Source organism: Bemisia tabaci, chromosome 4 (assembly GCF_918797505.1).
Source record: "Bemisia tabaci chromosome 4, PGI_BMITA_v3".
NCBI classification, from domain to species: domain Eukaryota; kingdom Metazoa; phylum Arthropoda; class Insecta; order Hemiptera; family Aleyrodidae; genus Bemisia; species Bemisia tabaci.
In genome coordinates, this window is record NC_092796.1 from 24,029,152 (window position 1) to 24,051,624 (window position 22,473).

The window sequence follows — 22,473 nt, forward strand, 5'->3', positions numbered from 1 at the left end:
ATTTTCATCAATGCGATTGTGAGTCATCAATCGAATTGCGCCTAAAATGCTGGCTAAAATTACTTTTGCTCTACAAAACCGTTCGTACCTAGATTGATTACAAGAGAGTGTACATTAATTGGACGGATTTAAACAGAGAGGAACCACGCCACATCGGGATCGAACCGAGAAAAAGAGGTTTGAAGTTTGGCTCCTGCATAAGACTCAATGTAAAAGATAAACTTCAAGTTCAATTTCTGCAAAATTTGCTCCAACAAAAACTTTGAATTTTTGGGGATAGATAGTAGAGCAGTGGTTGAGTTCAAAACCACTCATAACTCAATTTTTCCTAAAATGTGGGTTGGTTCCTTTCTGCTTAACTCAGTCCAATTTCCATTGGTAAAATGGAAAATCTACTATTTGAATTACACTGGATGGAATCGAAGATTGTTTTGATGGATGATAACTCAATTTTTGAATGTTTCTTCGACTGAGAATACAAAGTTGCGGCAGTCCACCACCCAAGTTTCCGAGTTACACCCGGCGCGATTTCGCCGTGCACAAAGAGGGGATAAAATACGACCTGTTGGAGTTCATTGTCTCGCCGGGTGAAATATTTTTGACGCCTCGGTCGGCCGTCGCGGAATGCGGTGGTGCTCCGCGCTGGTTTTCCAGTGTCGGGAAAGCCGCCTTGCTCCGTGCTCCCTGGCTGGGAATCCAGCCTGCCGAGGATCTCGCTCAGCCGGTGCTTGTCACTAACCTCAGCCTCACGCTGGGACTCATTTCGTGCCGCTCTGATCTCCGGCACGGTCGCCAAACCTCACATTCAAAGCCACGAATTCCACATTTTAAGTATTCCTGATATTTATTTCAATGGGCAAATTTTTCCTGTTAAGTTATCTTAAGGCACCTTCGAGCGTCCTCAAGGTTTTTTTCCCGCTCAAGATGTCGTCCTCTGACGCAAGGTCGTATCTCTATCTTCACATGAGCCCATGGGCGTAGCTAGGGGGGGTCCTGGAGGCTTGGCTCCCCCAGAAATCTCGTGCCCCCCCCCCCCAGAAAAACGGGACCCTCCATTCCTCACCCCCCCTGCTCTCTTCACCACGAGAGGTGGTCCCATGGCCCCTCCTAGAAAAATTTCCTAGCTACGCCCCTGCATGAGCCTTGGAAGGCTTAGAGCTATACGGGACACAGGGCTCACGTAGACTTTGAGATACGCCCTCACGTCTGGAGAAACGACGAAGTGTCGTTTTTGACTGGCAGACCCCAAAATTTTGACCTTCAGATGATAGAACTGCGTTTGAGATTAGGGAGCCGTGAATCCATACAGGAGTCTTCGGATGCAGATATTTCGCTTTCGTCTTGATGACGTCATCCGGGGTCGGAATGCGCCCGCAACACGGCTCCTCCGACGAAGGTCAGTTAGGAGCAACAGTAACGATGGATGCGGGCGAGGATCCCAGAAAAACAAAAACAAAACCCAGAAACAAAGGGGGAAAACAAGGAACAATGGCCGATAGCGCAGCGGAGCAGGAGGCAGAGCAGAGCAGCTTTGGCCGCGGCACGGCGGCGGCAGGTGAGGGGGGCCCCGGCGGGGGGGGAGAGCGGGGTACAGGCCCACGCAGGTGGCTCCTTGCAGTTCCCACGGCTCCAACCTTGCCAACCATCAATGAAACTCCACCGAGAGAAGGAGAAAAAGAAAAAAAAACCTCCACAAAAATCATTAATTTTTTCCTCTAGCAGCTCTCGATGCTCCTTTTTTTTGTTATCTTACGGGAGCCCCCTCCCCCGGGTTGGCTACTGAGCCTCCCGAATCCTTTCTCTCACCTGTTGCCCGGACCGTTTCGTCGGCGACTTAATCCGGCGCGGGGGGGGGGGGGGGGGGGATCCAGGTCAGGTTGTGGGGAGGCTCGTACGTTCGTTGTGCGGCAGTTGTATGCAAATCGGGGGCTTACGCCGGTAACTGGAGCCCGTTCGGATTGATCCAAATTGGAGGATGACGATTTACGACGTCCAATTCCGCCACTTTTTAGCGGGCGCGGTCGGTGCGCCGCGCCGCGGATTCCCCGCGCGACGGGTGTCACCGCAACAGGTTTCCCTCCTCGTCACAGCAACTTATCCCTCGACGACTAATTATTGGCAGAAAGAAATAGTTCCTCTGCCGTTTGCACTCGATGACATTTCAGTTTCCTCGCGATCCACTCGTGTGTCTCGAGCATTTCCTTCCTCGTGTGCTGCATAAGTGCACTGCAATGCGATGTGATGGATCAGTTCCGCTGGTCCCACAGCTCTGATTCGACGATTAGATCCGTTGGATTAGCAAAAAATGATAAACTCCTTTCAAATGCCAGGTTCCCACGTCCGATACATAGCGAGAACCAAAAAAAAAAAAAAAAACACAGTAATACTGGTGTAATCCATCGTAGGCTGCGATTCATGATTTCTTCCACGCTATTCGCCTTGTATTTCAAGAATTTTAATCGTTCACTACTTAATCTGCAAGGTTTAAACCAACTGAATCAATTTCTATGACTATGACAGAGGAGTGAAAAGTACTGAAGCCAGTTGTAATCAAAGGTATTTTCGATGCGAGGCGGCAACGCCGTACAAAGAAAGTAATTCATGGTCAATCGAACCATTCAAAAATCTAGCTGCCCGAGTGGTCACTTTTACCCGGCGTTCGTGCTTCGAGTTCAACGAGAGATGCATCCAAGTCAGCGTCATTGATAACACGCAAACGCACAGTGCAGCGATGCAACATCATTTGAGGGATCCCCAAAAAAATGTCGTTTGTTTTCTTCCAAACTGGTGTATCCTAGAAGACAGCGTATTGTGTTCGCTCAAAAAAACCGTAGAAGACTAGGAATTTAGGCAACCCTGTCGGAAGAAGGAGGCGACTAGAGCTTGACCACGATCGAAATGTGAGGACCACGGAGGCATACCGTAAGCCCAACTGAAAGGGAACTCGAGGCGGAATCTTCCTCGAATCGCTCCGAACGAAAACCGATCATTTTCCTTTTCCGATGAGCCCCGAAGATCGTTGGAAAACTCCGGGCATCAAGGTTCATCAAAAACCGGTCACATCAGATTTTAACACCGACGGATTCTTCTCACACAGCATCCACGACCACCTTCCCAAACCGCGTGTAAATCCCTCATTTAGCCCCTTACAAGAATCCGAAATCGGCGAACAGCCCGGCAACATAGCGGACAATTCATCGGGCATCGGACGCAGCTCAACGGTGGCCGCGACGAATCGGTAATGTGCGTCCAACTGCACCGGTGCCAAACCGAGAACAACGTCCATCCCTCGGAGGGGAAAACAACGAAACTCATGAGAAGATCACTTGAAACCCAAAGCTCACCCCAACCTTGACTGAAAGTCCCCTCGCGCAAGAGGGTATCTTCCGTCTGATTCCGCACATCACCGATGAAATCGCTGAATGAATCGATTGATGAGTCGTTGGAATCAGGAATCGCGAGGTTTGGCCTCGAGGGGCGAATTATTTGACCTAAGCGGCAGCTAAGGCCGAACTAGGATTCTCGACGTGAGCTATGAGAATCAAAATATTCCGAACGGAAAATCTTCTCCATGCTTTAGTTCGCCTCCATCCTCGACGCAACCTCCTTAAATAACGAAATGAGTCGATTTTTCCGTTGTTCGCCCATTTTCTAGGTATACATACTCTGCGAGGTAATAATTCCGTTTGTAAGAATGGGTTAATTAGTTTTTTCACGTAACAACTTAACACAGGACGTAATGTAACTTGAACAACATTTTGCGACAGTATACTACCAATTCTTCCCTATTTCAGGAACGACTTACGTGCTTTTACATTCCCCACGCAAATAAATAATTTTAGGGACGGGCCAGAAAAAGTAGTTCCTCATTGCAAAATGTGATCCATGAAATTATTTAGCGATCCCTCGATGTCTACGGACATGGTCTAAAATTGGCTGAAGGTGTTAGACACTAAGTCATAAAGTCAGCAGGGAAGAAAAATCATGGCATTAGGGAGTTAATTCAAATGCTTGCAGGACTAGGTCGGGGCGAGAGGGAAAACTATGGAAAATGTGGATTTCCACACTAAAACGAGGCGACGCGCTCGGAAAATCTTCCCGACCAGGGGAGTAAGGAGGAAAAATGGACCAAAACAAGAAGCTCCAGTGAAGATGGCTCGGAATTGAATGATGGCTTCCTCTATCAATATTCCGATTGCCCGCCGACTTCATCGCGGTCTCACGTTAATAGCCAGGAGATCGGAAATTCTGGCCGAGCGAAATGGTCGAAACGTGTATTCCCGTACGGAGGCGCCAGATGCGGCCCCGTTCGCCGTTGAGTTGCAACCATCCCCGGCGAATTCTCGACCGATCTGCAAACTCCGCTGCGCGAGGATTCAACGAGCAGGGAGAGCCGAGCCAAACACGGTCGCCAAACTTACCATCGCGAAATTCGACGAAAAAATATTTCGCACATGTTGAGAGCGGAAACTGTTAAGTACTTCCGTGGTTTATTAGGTTAAATTTGACGGGTGCTTTAACTCAATGATAAAATTTAACCGGACGTTGAGCTTTCGAAATGTTCCATCAAATCAACAGAGCACTATTTCAGATGAAAGTTCAGTCAGTGGATACAAAAAAAAAAAACAGCAACGTAAACTACTTTGGATACAAGAAAAAATTGCCCAATTCTAGAACCGTTGTGTTTTGCTCCTAAAATTTTCTCAACATTGACAAAAAAGGAGAAGAATAAGAATTGCGAAGAATAGCCCTGTTAGGAGAGTTGGTGACACTTCTCAGTTTTTTTGACAGATTTTCAAAAGTTTAATTAAAGGTTTCATTCCCAGAGCAAATTACTTTTTCAAACGGATGCAGCGGAGGAAAACGTAATAGGAACTTGAAATAGGAACAGCATCTCCTGCGGAGGGTTTCATGGTGGAGCTGGAGCGACCCCAGCGCGCTCTGGCAACGGCGCTGGCGTTCGTCCATTGCCAGGTTCAACGGATCCCGTGAGAATAGACAACACTAATTGCCTCCCACAACTGCAACAAGGAGTACTGCTAATACATACTTAAACTGAATCAACTCAGATTTATATAGCACTGTCCTGACAGCGCCTTGCCTTGCCTTACCTTGCCGCACCGCGACGTGCCTTTTGCATGGGGCCGTGTTCGGTGTTTACACCCCCTGAGTCTCCCCCAATTTATTGAGTCATGCACCTCGGCCCCCCATCCCCTCCCTGCCGACCGGTCCCTCGCCTCTTCACCGACTAATCTCGATAACCTTGAATTTTATTTAATTGGTTTCGTGGCCTACATGATTCGCGGGGTGCATGGCAAGTGAGAGGGAGGGGGCAAAACCTCGCACTTTGCGTTTTCCACCACTGGCCTCCCCCTCTTTTTTTGTCGTCGGGAGCATCTCATGACCGAGCACGTTCTCCTCAGAGTCGCAGTTCGCAGACTAATTGAAGAGAAGACATGCGAAATGGATGCTCTCTTTCCGGTCGTTAAAATGACGTCACGCAGACCTGAAGAATGACGTCATAAACTCCACCGGTTGCACTACGTTTTCCTGAGATGATCTGTTGCTTTCCACGTCATCAGCCGCATGTATGAGCTTGAGTGGGATTATCCACCAATCACAGTCCGCCAGAAAGTGGACAAAGGAAAGTGATTTAAAGTGGATGCAATAAAACGAACCATTACTTACGCGGCAATTAACTTTACGTTTATTAGAGTGAACAACCAAAAATGTAACTGCAGCACGGAGGCACGTCTACTTGCATTTACGATGCAATTACGAGGGAGTCATTTAATAAATTTGGTTGGGTACATTCAGTCAGTTCTAAGCGAAGTTCTTCGGGTAGGTAATTCACATTGAGAAAGCTCCCAATTACAGGTGATTTTACTTACAAGTAAGTTTAAAATCTCTTTCCAGTGTTGTCTGAAATGCTAACGGGAAAGTTTACCCTCAAGGATGCAGATAAGTAATGTTTAAAAAGTCATTTGTGCTCAACCTGGCAACGAGAAAGAGAGACCCCCCCCCCCCCCCCCCCGGTCAACCGCATTGCAGTCATAGATGCATTGTTTCAGTGTCTCGAACCGATTTCAGCCCGCCCGCGCCCATCCCTTCAGAAGCAAGTGTCTCTGCCCCGTAAATCAACTTTATTTCCCCTCGAAATCTAGTCAGCGCCTCGCTACCCTTTCACTTTCATGTCGTTCCTTTTAAAGCTCTGTCGCTTTAGCCACAGTTAGCGAGGAGGAAATGGAACCTCGCACGGGGAACGGGAAGGAAGCAAAATGTGTTGAGAATCGGAATTTGACTGTCACAACTGAAAAAAAAAAAAAAAAAAAAAACACCGCAAGAAAAGCTTCTCGTAGGTAACTAGTTGAATCAACCAAAAATTACCGTTTGCTTCCATTTCTCAGACTCGAGTAGCTCGCGGCTGACCAGTCGACTTAATCGATGCCCGCAACTGCAGACAAATGGACTCTACGCCTTCCAGTCTGACCACTGGTCTGAGTAACCACACGCGATTGAACTTTGAATAGTTGACCCGCGGCGAAATCACGGAACCAGATCAATCAGAAGCCAAGTAGTGGGGGTCGGCTCTGAAAGCATGAATGGATTTTTTTCGTTTACGCGAGGCGCAGAACAGGTAGTCTAGACCCCGAGGGCGGGGGGGGGAGGGGATTCTGGTTCGCGTGTGAAGAGTATAACGCCACTAGCCAGAGGAGACGGAACTTCTCATCAAGTATCATAATCCGGCCTAACAACATAATATTGACGTGGGTCTCGGTCCAGGTCGCTCCCGAACTGACCACGGCCGCGCCTCGCCGGGCCGGGGCCGGGGCGGCCTCTAATTTGATCCGAGGCGTTGGAGAAACAAAGCGATCGCCATCACGATCGGATCGTCTCGGGCCGTTTTCATGTGGGAACGGATCCGTTCGATCTTCGATGGTTCGGCTACCGGCCCCGGTGGTCTGCCACCTCTCGTGCTACTCCCGGGGACATTAAAAAATACAAAATAGTGTATTTCGTTGGAAAATGCACTAATTAGTCCGGTAGCTTCATTATCACAAATAGAGTGCTTTTTTTGGTGAGCTATCAGTTTTTCAATATTTACTCAACTTAGAAAGTGGCACTCGTAATTTTAAGGGACCCTCGAGGAGTAATAAATGATATTACGATTTTTTCTGATAGGCTTGTGGTAAAATTCCGTACAAAATTGGTAAACAGTAAAAACATTTATCACGATGATCATGAAAATTCGACAACTTGAAAAAAATGCCAGTATTTCAATCAGACATCACTGTAGATAATTTACTCCTCCAGATTTTCGTTATACTGTGAGGTGAACTTTTTGAACCTAAATTTTCGGGGTATGTATTTCATTTAGGTAGGTCATTTGGGCCAGTTTCAACTTTACGGTTTTTTTACTCCTGAAAAACTCCGCATGCGACATTCGTATTTAATGCGGGGTAAAGAAAGAAAGAAGCACATTAGGGCTGTTTCTGGGAAATTTAAATTAGGTATCGATCAGAATATCGCATTAAAATGACCCACACAATACTCCAGAGAACCCAAACGGAACGCCTCGAAACGGACACGTCCGCCCTGAATCAAAATTCGAAGCCCCGAATCAGCTCCGATTGTGTACATTGCGTCATTGTCCAGCGGACACCGGACCGGTCAGCACTAATACAGGAGCACTCGAAGACAGCTCCAAAATGCCCAAATTGAATGCAAAACAAACAAAAACCGTCGAGTTTCGGACGAGCCTCGATGCGACCGTTCGAGCACGGTGCTCAGGACTCTCCAGAAAATGGACATGATCGATTCCTGCATCGACTGATCTGGATTACGAAAGACCAGTTTTCCGGTCCGCCTTTTCTCCACCGGACACCGGGATGAATGGTAACAAAGCCTTGAATGGGGCGCTTTCGAAAAACCTGAAAACTCGAGCGCTTTTTAGCGGTGGAAGGGGGAGGGGCGGGAGGGGGGCACCGGGGAATAAGAGACGTAGAAACAAAAGGCTGGCAAAGGTAAAGGTATGTAAAGGTGAAGTCCCCGGCTCACCCCGGGAGACCAGCTACCAGATAACTGTCGGCAGGGCCCGGAAACATCGTTGACAGATTGCGTGTAGAAGTCAGACTGGAGTCCTAGTTCTGAAGAGTGCAAGAAAATAACGGGCAAAACAGGATTGAGTGGAATAAAAAAAAATAAACGTTTACTTCTGTAATGATCGAGGAAAAGCTAGTTGGACAAATTTATTTTTGGAGCGGATTGAGCACGGACTTCGAATTAAATCGCAAAATCTTAGAGGCATGAGAGCCTTTTCGACAAATTATGCGCAATTCATCGTAAATTAACTTAGTGTAGAAAAACTGAAATTGCATTCTGAACTTAGTGACCAACGGTTCTTCAAAACTGAACTATTACCTACGTTGCGTGCACTTGTCTTAAACTGAATAATTTTAGGAGAGATTGAGACAATTCTCAGTCAACATTCCCATAATTTTCGAGACCCCGAAATACAAAAACGCTCCGATCACTCTAAAAAATAGCAACACGGCGAGGAACGGGGTGATCGGAACGCGCCTCCGGTTTAATGAAAGCAATTCCGGCGAATCCCTCACCTGGGGGACTAGGCAAGGCAAAGGCATTCCAGTTACCTTTCAACCTCCGATCAGTAAAAGTGAGCACTATCAGCGCCCGGGCCGGGCCTTTGTGCGAGGATTTACAATCAGTAGTTGAAGGGAATTAAGGTGTAACTGATACAGTTCCACCTTTTCAACCGGGCATTGTTCTCACCTGAGCGGGGGACAATTAACCCGAGGGACAAAGACAAAGGGCGAAGGACGCTGACGTGTGCTTTCTACCTTTCGGTAGTGTCACGGGGTCGCCTGGATTATCCGCCGTGAAAAGAGTCGCGCTTCGGCCTTTATCCCGGCGCGCGCCTATCGTTAATCAAACGGGACTGTCCCTTTATCTCCGGAATCCTGGATTCTTCGGAACTCGGAAGGAGCACTCAAAATAGGCGAGCAGTTATCGTTCTCTCGGCTCGACTGATAGGTAGAGTAGCTTCTCTTGACGAGCAAAATTGCAACACGAAAAAAAGTCCACGTAAATAGATGGACTGCATTCGGCAATTGGGAGCTACAATTTCTGGCTCATCCGAAAAAACACTTATGTGAATAGGGAAAATAATGGTAAATGCGTTGTTTCGAAATCGGGCCAGGCATTGTAGTTCCTAACTGCCAAATGTAGTTGAATGTAGGTAGATGTATTGAAATTCCACAAAATTTGATCAAATTCGCTGTTATCCCGACAAAATAACGTAAAAAACGTTCAGCGCTGTCGTATTTTCATGATTTGCACTTAGATCCGAAAAAAATTTCACTGAAAACATTGTATCATTGATCTAGATTTCAACTTTTCAAAAACATTGACAAGTAAAATACTGTCAATTCAATCTGACGTTTGCTTGAATCAAAAGCAAATCCACCTAAATCAAGAGGCTCGGCTGTTCGATTCAAGAAAAACTCGGATTGAATCAAGATTATTTTTTCTGTCAATATTATAAGAGTCTGGACTCTAGATCCAAACGACTTTTTTTCAGTGCTCGCATTTTTCATTGAAAATGCTTTTCTCCGCTGATTGCTGGAAAAACAATATTGAGACAGAAGTATCAATTCCAAAGTTCAGGTCGAAAGAACTCCCTCGACCTAGAGGAGAGCTAGGGTCTCGAAAAGGAGGGAAACTTTTAATTCATTGCGTGAGTACCCTTCCACCCCCGCACGCCCAACGACTTCTCAGAGTTGCGGCGTGCATGACTCAGGCAACGATGACTCCGATCGCGGGGTTTGCTCAGAGTCAAGGCAGATGACAAGATAAAAATATTATCTGGAGAAACTCGAAAAATGAATCGAAGGCAAAGGGACACAGAGCGGGCGCCGGGAGGGAGGGAGAGGGGATGGTTTCCCGGTATCATGCTGCCGTTGTTTGGAGCGGCTCCAAGACTGCCTTGATAAATATTTGCCGACAGATCCTAAAACGTGACAGGATCATCTCCCCGAATCGAGACCAGCCAGGATCGGCGGAGCTTCGTTAAATTGTTCTAACTAATCTCCATGCTGCACTAATTTGAACGCTCCCGCCTTAAGTTCTGGTAATAGGGCATCATGTTCTCGATTTTTAGCCCGGGGCTATTAAGGGCATTAAGTGAACGGTCGGAATAAATGTTTTAATTCACCAAACGTCCCATTTCTTACTACGGAAACGCGGATTTGTATAAGCTGATCTTTCTTTTAACGATAATCCTAAAGTTATTATATACACATCGGAGTCTAGAGACGAAAACGATAAAGCCACAGGAGCCGTGTGTTAATAAAGAAGGAAACTTTGACAATATGAATTGAAAATGATGAAAATTTCAGATCCAGGCAGTGACGAAATTCTCTAAATTACACTGGGAAAAAAAACACATTGGATCTAGAGTCCAGACTCTTTGAAACATTGATAAGAAAAGGACTGTTGATTCAATCAGATTTAAGCTTAAATCAAAAGAAAATCCGCTCAAATTAAAAGGCTTGGTGCTTGATTTAAGCTTATATCTGATTGAATCAAGAGTATTTTTTCTTGTTGATGTTTTTAAGAGTCTGGACTCTAGGTCCAATGTGTTTTTTTCCCCCAATGTATGATATTTCTTGTTTTTCACACAGCTCTGAATGGCGGTTCAAGCTTTTCTGGTTGCATGTTCTTTGTCAAGGTATTGCGAGATCCCAGCGCGAAAAAATGGGACCTCCCCGATGAATGGGGGCTGGCTTGGTAAAATCTCCAAGAGCTAATAAAATTGACTAAATTCATCTTAAAAGAGGTCAAATTTCATAATGCATAGGGGGTGAACAAATGGCTCTTGAGTATGCCAAAAGATTACCATCGGCGATCAAAACAAGAGCAAGTTACAGGATTCTGGGTGGCGTAATTCTGCAGACGACGGTGCTCGGGACACCCGAACATTCGCAAAACGAGAGCGGATAATCGTAATCGTCTTAGAGGCTGCCGACCAAAACATAGCCCGGCGAAACGGACCAGGACGAAAGAACCCGACGTGCTAAACGAGGATAATCCGCCGATATCCTGTCGCCGTGGAGCGCCGGCTCCCGTGGGGCGGGGGCGGGGGGAGCCCGGGGTCAGGGTGACATTCGGCTTGCAGCGCCCCCCGTCTCGCGATGCGTCGCGTCGTCGGCGTCCGTCGCTTGCAGTCGGCTCAAATCACTGGACATCCTTCTGCGCCCGCCTCGGCAGCGCGCTTCCACGGCCCCCGCGATGCCACGTTTTTCCGGAAAATTCGCTCTGCCGAATCGTCAACGGGCGTTCATAAGGACAAGAAAATTTCAATGGAAAAAAAAAAAAACCACATTGAATCTAGAGTCCAGACTCTTGAAAACATTGACAAGAAAAAATACTCTTGATTCAATCGGATTTTTGCTTGAATCAAAACGAAATCCGCTTAAATTAAGCAGCTTGGTTCTTGATTTAAGCTAGATTCTGATTGAATTAAGAGTACTCTCTCTTGTCAATGTTTTCAAGAGTCTGAACTCTTGATCCAGTGTGTTTTTTTTTCCAGTGAAGGACGAGAAAGTTTGCTTTCGGTAGCGGCCAATCCAGGGGTGAAAATTAAGGCATTGAACGCACCGGAAAAAAATGTCACTTGCACCAAGGTCCGGACTCTTAATACATTTGACAAGAAAAATACTCTTAATTCAATCGGATATTTGCTCGAATCGAGAGTCAAGCTTCTTGATTTAGGCGGATTTCTTTGTGATTCAAGCGAAAACCCAATATAAAGTTAACAGTATTTTTCGTGACAATTATTGATAAAGAGTCTGAAATTCTAGATCCAAGCGACTTTTTTTTCCAGAGCGATCTGCATCTCTGAGAAAATGAAGAGGTAAAGGGGGGGGCGGGGGCGAAAAGCGTGCTCCCAATGAAAGATTATGACATTCTGGCGATGCATCAAAACAAAGTATCTAATAACAGGGATAGGTGTCATGCTGCAGTGATGGACGGGATCCATGCGTTTGTTTTCACGAACCACGACAAGACGCTGTCAATCTCACGGCCGAAGAAAGACCTTGCAAGAGCCGGGCCCTTCGGCTTTCGCGGACCATCGGACGGAAACAATCGAATTTCACCGGTGGCCGACCCCAAAAATTGTGGGTCACCAGGGTGCTCCCTGCGGGAAAAACAGGAAACAACAGAGCGGACAGGAAGCGGGACTTGTTTCCCACACATCTTCTTTACTCGGGCGGCAGGCAGGAGGCTGGGGCCCTGCCGACGAATATGGTCACCGAGAAATCCTTCCAGCCCCCCCCCCCCCCCCCCTCCAGGACCCTGAGCCCATGCCAACGACAAGGCACCTATACCAACTGTTACTCATCGCGGGCTGCCACTTCGTAGCCACGAGCCTCCATTTACGCCGCGCCGTGCCCGAGGGGAGTTAAGTTGTACAAAATGATATGTTGTTCTGTAATATTCGGACACTATCAAGTAACAGATCCTCGGCGACGGTCGAGGGGTGCTCTGCCAAAACCAAGACGCGTCGTTCTTCATTTAAAGCTGGTCATTGTATCGTGTCCCCACCGTTTAGCAGCTTGTCCTTCCACTTTCGATGGATGAGCCCTCCGAGTTAATCCGACGCCTTTTGGTTCCGACCCGTTCGGGGATAAAAAAAGAAACAGAGAGGCAACCACTCCTAATCCGTATTACGTTTCCAGCCCCCCCCCCCCCCCCCCTCTTCGACGAAGTCTGACTGTTTATTTTCGGTTTTCGTATTGCGTGTCGGTTAATCTCCATAGGTAAATAATTCATGGAGGAAAGGGTGGAGAAGATAAACATCATGCTGCATGGTGGCGATGAAGTAACGAAGTCGATTGGAAAATCCCAAAAAAAAGAGGGATCTTCGCGATTTGATTTTGGTTTCCCAAGATGCAATTGGAATGCATTTTTTCGCGTAACAGAAAGGGACGCAACACAACGTCAATCTTTATGAATCTGGATGTACTTGAACTAAAATAAAGTACTTCTTGAAATATCTCCATAAAAACCCCTGACTCCATCGGAGCTCCAAAAGCCATGGAAGCTCTTCGAAGTGACGGCAATGTTTGCCCGCGAGTCCTGGTAACACCGAAATCACGACCGGAATGCGCAGGAAAACAAATAAAAAAAGGCGGAAACTCCACTATCATCGCGGGATCAGCTTTTGACGGGACACACGATCGAGTGGTGTGACGGAGGGCGGGGGGTCGGAATGTAAAAGCTCGCTCGGAACCTGTCGCTCGGAATAATCGTCCAAATGGAACGAGCAAAAGTTTTGTTTGTCCACGGCAAGGGGGGAGGGGGGACGGGGGACGGGGTGAGCGTCCGAGCCGTCAAAACTAGGTAAACGCTCTGCCGTCGATCGGGGGAAAAGTGGGCAGAATCGATAGCCGTCGATGGGATGGCGTGATAGCGAGACCGGGGAGAGGGGGGCGGGGGGAGGCCGATGGATGATGAAAAACGGGGAGGCGGAAAAAAAGTTGGAAACCCGGCCCGGGGGGCCATGCAAACCATCTATTAACAAGACCATTCCGCATCCGTCGATTATCCCACTTTCGATTGGGCTTGCGGTGGCCGGGATTCGGTGGCTACTAACACGAAAAGCCGACCATTTAAGGCCCAAAAATGAGGCATTAGCTCAAATTTTGGTGATATTTTCCCCCTTTTTTTCTGCAAAAAGACGGAAAACAACCGCAAACAAAAGGCAATCTCAGGGGTTGAATAGTGTCATTGAACGCTTAGAGGGAGGTTTTTAAAGTCTTTAAACGATTCTACATGTACTAACAAAGAGGAGGAGACACTTTCACGCAGACTCATACACCAAGACGCGAAGCGCCAGGTTGTGGGACCGCAAGAGTCTAAGGAGCTTTTAAGCGCTGTGAAAGATCACCGATGACTCCGAAGAGGGCGGTTGTAAAAGCAGGCATTGCCGGTTTCGGTAAGTTTGGAAGCTCGCGTGCCGCAAGGTGGCGCCACGGCGAAGCGTTCCCGCGCGTCCAGACGCTGCTCGAGCACCGAAGCTGCGCCGGGCCGCCCGAGTCTCTAATTAATACCGCTGGCCAACAATTAAAGCGGCATTCGTTTCTCCACTCCCAAGTGTCTGCTCCGCCGGGAGGCTCATCTTATGCTCATTGCTCTTGCGCCACCCATTTATACCTCCCGTTCGGTCTGGTCCGGTTCCTGTTATCGCGATGTGGGTTTGATTTACGGCCGCTCCTCTCCCCGCCGGCGCTCGGCTCCCGACTACTCTCCTAAGGAAAAACGCCGTATGAACCTTCATGCGTTGCCAAATTTCCTTCCGTAAAACGCGAATTTCCTGGTAATTTATGAATATTTCCCTCCCAATTTTTCAGATAATTTAGTTCACGGTTTTACCTAAAGATTCTGAAAATTTAAGGGAAAAATGTTCATAACTTTCCTCAAAAATAAATATTTTATCGAAGGAGATTTGACAACTCTCGAATGTTCATACGGCGTTCTTCCTTGGCACGGCAGTATTGGCACCTGCGAGCCTTTCTTAACCCTATATGGGTACTGATAACGCGCCGCGGTGCAGAGTGCAAGGATGAAGATGAAAGCAACTCGTTACGGCCTAAAAATGCGCTGCGGGATAATTCGTGTACCTACATGGAGCGGCATACTCGAGGGGAAAAGGCTAGGAGGTTGACCACATGATCAGAGCAAGATGATCATCACAGATATAAATTTAGGTTATTTCGATGTAAAACGTATAATTTGATGAAAAGAATTTCAAAAGGTACAGAAATTAAAGATTGATGATGATTGCCTATTTCTGGCAAAGCTGCTTGCATGAACAAATTTAATTAATTAAAGTGACGTCATTTCTTATTTATACAGAAAGATTTCAATCTACTGAGATTTTAATCAATTCTACTCGTACATAATCGATTAAGGATGTTAAAAATAGTAAGCGCGAAAATTCTGCATAGATAGACTAACTGACATAGAGTGACCTAGATACACCGATTAAAAATGAATGATGGCGAAAAATCAGATACTAAGGTTAAAGCTCTACTTTTAGTCTACATTAAAACGTTCTTTGTTGCGTTTAATCACTGATCTCCACAAATCTCCATCCAACTAACACTCACTGTTAACCATTAGCCTTGATTGATTTTTATTTAACCAAATTGATACACTCTCTGTATGATACGTACTAAAGCTGTTTCTGCACCCAAGATCAAAAGGGAAAAAGGAGACTGTACTACAGCGCGCAGATGCAGACCTTCCCGGACCGCCCTGATTTCTTATCGAGAAAGGCACGGAAATTTACCAAGGACCACGAAAAGCGTGTGAAAATGATTGTGAGATTGACAAGAGAAAGGGAGTCGTAGAGGGGCAGCATCTCTGTAATTAATCCTCCTGGACCAAATGTCTCCGCGCGGAACGAGCAACAGGTGGAGAAGAACCTCTCTGCCCGAAAACACTCGATCGGCGAACCGAAAACCGGCCCAATTTAACGCCCCCCCCCCCCCCCCCCTCCCCCGGTCCCAAAAACAAATTCACGGATGCCGGCTGGGGTCCGAAATCACAACTTTCCCTATCGAAAAGGCCAGGTTTATCGTCTCACTTGATCCCGGTTCCGGAGTTAAGATCGGGCCAACTGGCAGTCAGCTGACCTGCGATGAGGGAACACAAAGGCGCGGGGGAGGTGAGGGGAGGGAGAGGGTGTTTAAGGAAGCCTGAGAAATCTGGTTCCCACACGAAAGATGGAGCAGAAGGGGCTGCCGCTCGTGGGGGGAGGGGTGTTCCTGGACCCCAGGTTCCCCGGAAGATAATGTGTGCGGTTGCCTGCTTCACGGAGTTGCTATCACTACTTTTCGGTGGAACGCAGGGAGAGAACTGAAAAATTTCGTGTTTTAAATCAACCCACGTCCCCAAAAATTGAAAATATAATTCATCTTAATCTGCTTAAAATAGAGTAAAATTTAAAAAAAAGTGGTCCGACTGAGAAATTGACAGCAGATGTGAACAAAATTCAGAAGTTTTTCAAATCTGATGTCTTACAAGTGAAACAAATATACCTTCGTACTTGGCCTTTTCATCCTGAGAATAAATTACACAAATGATTGCGATGATTTGAGTCCGTGACTTTTTTTTTCTTCCTTTTATTTTTGTAAATATTTGACACTTGCTAATAGGATCTCTGTTTTTGTGTTCTCTCTCTTCATTTAATCGATCGAGAAACTGATAGGTGCGCATACTTCTGAGAATTAAATAAAAAAATCCCTTTTAAAATTTAAAAACGAGTCGAAGGAACTGCCGATTGAATTGTATCCGCTCGTGAGATGCGTACGATGGATTGGGCTGAGGATTTGCCGATACGAACTGGCAGCCTCGATCAGGAGCAGATGTGTGATGACTCGAGTCACATTCATTGTGCACCTCTTATTGTTCGCCCCACGGCCGACCTGTCCGTTTCTCGAGCAACAGGCCGCCACCATGGCCCCGTGATTTCGATTTTGGCAAATCACGATCGGAAGGGCCTTTTGCGCACTTTCAAAAAACAATATAAATACATCCGATAGAATAATATTCGGGCTCGAACACGGGGCCAGTCAACGAAAATCATTAGAATCACTTCATTCTTAGAACATCGCCGATGCCTTTAAAAAAATCCCTGTCTTAAAACCCTACCCTGGGATGAAAAGGCATCAAAATAAAGCTAGGATTGAACAAGCAGATAATGATGAAATTATTTTGGGGGAAAAATTCAACAACAATCAAAGATTTATTTCAGCAGACAAATCGAATGAGTTAAACTGAAATGTTTTAGAGTCAGGAATGTTTAAGAATGTTTGGGCGTGTGTAAAAAAAAAAATTCAAGATTATTTGTAGGGATGAGCGAGGCTTATTCGTTATTAAAATGGCTTTCTACACTGGAAAAAAAACACATTGGATCTAGAATCCAGACTTTTGAAAACATTGACAAGAAAAAGGACTCTTGATTCAATCATATTTAAGCTTAAATCAAAAGGAAATCCGCTCAAATTAAGAGGCTTGGTTCTTGATTTAAGCTTAAATCTGATTGAATCAAGAGTATTTTTTTTTCGATGTTATTAAGAGTCTGGACTCCAGATCCAATGTGTTTTTTTTCCAGTGTAGAGCAATTTTAGCGTCGTTATTTCATATCTATTTCCTATTTTTTACACGCAACATTAATCTTCCTTCATAAGTCGCTGAGTTGCCTCCCTTAAATACCAATCCCCCAGATTTCGAAGTTAAATCCGTTGAACGACAACCAATTTTCCGAGAACAACCGCCCTGATCCGTCCCTCATATTCTACGCGAAATAAAAAGACTGACAGCTAGACACGTAACGTGCGAGGCCGCATCTCCGTTGCATTCGTCTCCGAGTCGCGAATGCAAGGGGGGGTCGAGGTGCAGACAAACAGGAACAAAACGAAAAGAAATGCACTTTTTCGTTACCTCCGCCTCTGAGCTTTTCCTCGTCGGCGTTTGAGCTTGAGAAAGTGCGGTGTTGCCGAGTTGCCGCCGGTTCCGGAACCCATTCCCCGGGAAAACGGTGATTACCTCGCCCCGGTTCGCAACGGCGACTCCGATGTAGAACGATTGCGGTACAAGGCACGAGCGAAACGTGCATTTATATCAAGCTTTATATGAGTCCTGCTTTTTCATTTCGTTTATTTATTTTATTCCGCCTCAACGTCAGCCCGACCGGTGACCTCCCCCTCCCGCCGATCGCCGCCCCGATCGAAAAAGATTGGGCCGTTTGGTTTTATGAAGGTTTACGGCTTCCCAATGCAGGCCGATTACCTGCAGTTATTGCAGTTCGCTCGGGTCTAAACAATCATCTTTACATGTTTACTGTTTGTTAAATTTTTATGAGGTATTTTGACTTTTTTAGCGGTGGAGGGGAGGCAAGTGAAGCATTAATGTATCGTCGCGTGGAAAGTCTAAATAACAAAATTAGGTTTTTAAGCTGAATTACTTGGAAGTAACTATACTATTCGTCGAATGCTTGGAATTTCGCAAAATTAAGTTTACCAGGTAAACTCAATGAAGTTACCCGGAACCTAGATTATGAGAGAGAGAGATATGGAGGAATTTTTAAAAATAGCTGAAATTGATCAAAATTTAAAGGAAATTACTTTGATGAGGGCATTTTTAGGTAAAAAAAGGTTGGGGTAGCTTCCGGCCCTCTGTTGACTAAATTTTTGAATAGTAAGTACAAAACGTCCGCTAAATAAGATTCATACTACGAGAAATCCGTGATAAAACGCCTCAAGTAGGTACATGAAAATTCAATAAAAATGGACTTTTTCCCCTCGATAGCTGGAGACATGGACGAGCTGTGAACACGGACCCCTCGTTGAGCAAACTCAATACTCCGAACCTACGCTATTTCGATTCGGGGTCGTGTGGGGAATTTTGCATCCCCCTCGACCTATCCTAGCGCGGAACGAGTTATGACGGCCACGCTTCCCCGCGATAGCGCCTGACGCCCGGATTTTTTTCGCTCATAAAAACGGGCCCCTCCACTCCCCGCGCGGTTATTTTTGACTGCGCTCGCCATAAGCCGGTCGGAAACACCCGCGCCCCCTCCGGAACCGGTTCGGAAGTCAGGGGCCCGAGGGGGTGGCCGCGGAGGGGAGAGTGTTTTTTAATGCACCTCGTCTCCGGGCGCGACAATTGCATCGCAGCTGCATTTTCTTAACCGTCTAGGTTTCTTCCGTCCCTCGGGGATTAGTGCGCGAGAAACTGCACCGCTTGTTTTAGACACGGCTCAGAGCCACGCTTCTTGAGGGGACCAAGAAGGGTTACCTAAGGAGCAAGGGCTCGTTCCGTGAGCGAATTCAAAGTGACGAGGGTATTACAGAGTTGGCAATGCACTTCGTAGCATTAAGGTCAGTTCCATGAATTACAAAAAATATTTGTGATCTATGTAGGTAACTAAACGGCAAAAATATATTTTAATATATTTTAGCATGATCGGCAGAAGATTTGTAATCTAAAAGTGCGTCACTATAGTTTGCCGTGTTAAGGAAGAACGCCGTATGAGCCTTCAAACGTTGCAACATTTTCTTTGATAAAAATTAATTGTCAGGGAAATCTGTGACTATTTTCCTCACATTTTATTCGCAATCTGATTTCTCTAAAAATTCAAGGAGAAACTACTTACTTTGAGGGAATTTAGCAACTTTCGAATGTTCGTACGGCAGCTTTTTTTGACACGCCACTATTTGAGGCGAATTCTACATCAATACCTAATAAAATTGCAAAAATTCTGAATAGAAAAAGTTATATTTCTTAATCTCGGTGGCTCCAGTTGAAAAACAGGTAAATTGTTGCACAGGCTCAAAATTCTTTGAGTATAAAAGAACACAAACTGCATAAGGTAGGTATACCTACTTTACAAAATCGCCGACATTTTAAGGACTTAAAAAATTTGACAAAAAAAAATCGAACAATACTTAAACCCAAAAAATTCCGCCATTTTTCGACTAGAGCCATCGTAAAAAGCTTATGTAAATTGTGAATTGGATAAATAGAAGGCAAAAGGTGTACTTACAGGCCAGGCAAACTCGAAGGGGAACTTCATAGGGTTAGTAAATCCTTGGATGGTGGTATCACCGATCTCGACACTATTTTCACCGAGGACTGGAGTCCAAAAATTACCGAAAGTACACCCGGAGGTGGTGTCGACCGTCGCTTGGTAGTGCTTCAGGCAAACGCGAAACTTAGTCCGGCAGGGCGACGCGCACAAGTCCGACTTTTCACCACTACAACACCGTCGCAGATTATCCCTGCCCTGCTCGTTCCGAAAAGACTTCAATCGTAGTTCGAACACTCCCGAACTCATGGCCTGCAACACATGAAAACATAGCTCCGTCAGTTCTGCATCAACACTTCAATTCAATACAGCATAAAATTAAATCTAAAGATTCGTAGAGTTTAACAGAGACGCACCAAGTCACATTTGAGAGGGGGGAATGAGGTGAGAATAGTTTTGAACTCAACTAGTGGTAAACTTACATGGAAATGGCCGTTACACTCCGGTTTTGACCGGAAGTCTTGTGGATGAATAAAACTCCAAACCTCATTTTCTGGGTTTATAGTTGAGGGGAACTTGGTACGTTCCTGTTAAACTGGTTTGTTTGAATTACATTACTTAAAGGCTAAAATCTGATTGGGAGAAAAAGAGTTGATTGATTAGAGGCAAGACAATCTTCAAGAAAAAGAGGGGAAAAAGGTGAACAGAAAAGATTACGTATTCAATTGACACCCATAATACATGAACTTTAAAAATATGATTTATCAGTGTCCAGACTAAGTACATTGATGAGTGACCAATCCGTATTTGAGATTTCAATTACTTAGTTCGGTTGCTAGCTTTGCGACCAAAGTTAAACCCAGGAACGCTCAAATTCCTACATGCACAAGGCGGGTCATATTTCCTTTTCAATAACTCCCTTTTTCTTAAATTGTCACATTTTTAATCGTCTTGGTCTTAATAGAAAGTCATGAATTTCTTGTTTAAAACAAATAAGCAACACCATTGAGCTAATGAAAAGTTGCGAGACAACAAACGAAGAGAATACCAGAGCGGCGATTAAGGGGGGCGCACTACCGCGTGGAAGAGAGAAAGAAAAACTGCAGGCACGTTAATTGCCCCGAAACCCGCGTGACTTCCGGAGGAATGCGACAAAGGAAGGAAAATTGCGGGGAAAAGAAAGAAAAGAGAAACAAATATTGCACTCGAGTTGGGGGAAACGGAAGCCAAGTCTAGGATAAAAATAATCGCGGAGGCTCACTTTTTGCGGGGCCGTCTGCGAAACGTCAGACAACAGGACTCCAAGTCCTGGGACGCTCCACATCCCGCAGTGAGAAACAGGCCGGGTATCGAAAATTGCCAAAGCACCAAGATTAGAGCTCATCGCTGTAAATTCCGCAACGCGCGGGTGTCTTGTAATGATAAATTATTGGAGGAAAATTGTTATGAGAAAGAAAAAAATAAGGGAGCTAAAAATTGAACAAAGAAAATTGTCTGTAAGAAGTGCTCAGCTTCCTGGTCAGAAAATGTTGTGAGGCAGTTAAATGCGTCTGAAAAGAATTGGGGAGCTTATTTCATAAAGGTGCCAAGTCCAATTTCTTTCGAAATTGAGTTTTGGACGGAAAAGTAAGTCAACCTTTCCCACCTCCTGCGTATATAGTTTTTCTTGTGTCTCGAGTTCGTTCTTTTAATTTTAGAGAAGGTATCTTTTCGAAATCAAGCTCTTCAATTACGATAGGTTGGTGCCGTTTAATATTTAAGTATTAAATTTTTATCTTGAAAAATGCTCGGCAAAAATTACAACATTTTGATGATAGCAGAAACCGGTGAATTGATAACTTGATGGTGTGACTTAACCCCTCGTTGCGAATAAAAATTTTGAGAAAGAGAAATGAAACAGCTCGAAGAAAATACACGGTGGAATATGATATGACATTATGATTGCAACAACAGAAATCTTGGGCAAATCGGACAAAAATAGCTACGCCCATCCTCGACCGTTGCACAAAATCGGAACATCACTAAGGGAGGGTCCCTGGCCCCTCACAAGAATCCTCGAGGCGAAAATGATAGATTATTGAAAAAAGAGGGTTATCCGTTTGCTGCAAGTCCGGTAAGGGGCGTCATATGAGTATGAAAAATGCTTCCAAAGCGACAAAGGAATCCTCAGCTCCATTGATGACAACACAAAAATTGCTCATCTTCTGCGATTTATACTTCTCTAGTCAAGGAACAGTTTGAGAGATAAGTGTAGATATAATTGACATTATAAATTGCTAACCATGCGAGTTGTACAAAATACATGTGTATTTCCAACACATGATTTTCACTGACCGAAAAACACACTGAAGGCATATTAGAAGAGAGTAAGTAAGAATTTTAAATGCTAACACTTCTGAATCTTGAGTAAGTATTATACTTATATCGCACATTTGAAATTCAACGGCCAATAGAATTATCACGCGGTTGAAAGAGAGAGAAGCTAATTCAAGGATGAAAAAACCAACATAGAAGAGAGGAAAAAGACTGAGGTATTCAGAACTGAAAGGGACGAAAAACAGTAAAAAGCCCTGATAAAATTAAGGGTAACTACTTAAATAACTCTTGAAAGTTGATCGATGCATGACACTAACGAGGGGACAATTCGAACAAGTCACAACTGACATGTGGATTAGGTTTTTCGGTAATAACGCTCTCAAGTAACGAAAAACCAGACGCGCCTCGGCTACCAAAAAATAGGAAACCAATAAATTGGAAGTCAAGAACACCAGACACCCCATGACGCGGTCGGCGAAGTACAAGAAAAAAACACGATTGGAACACCATAACACTAGCCGAGGCACCGAGAAACCACT

At 45.4% G+C, this 22,473-nt stretch overlaps 1 protein-coding gene across 1 annotated transcript in view; it reads right to left on the minus strand.

Moving 5' to 3' along the window:
• The window catches only part of LOC109039052 (uncharacterized), a 62,297-nt gene that overhangs the window by 36,633 nt on the left and 3,191 nt on the right, over positions 1 to 22,473 (minus strand). Inside the window, exon 2 of the mRNA XM_019054383.2 lies at positions 19,637 to 19,930. Within this exon, the coding sequence (XP_018909928.2) occupies positions 19,637 to 19,930 (294 nt within the window). The remainder of the gene's footprint in view (positions 1 to 19,636; positions 19,931 to 22,473) is intronic.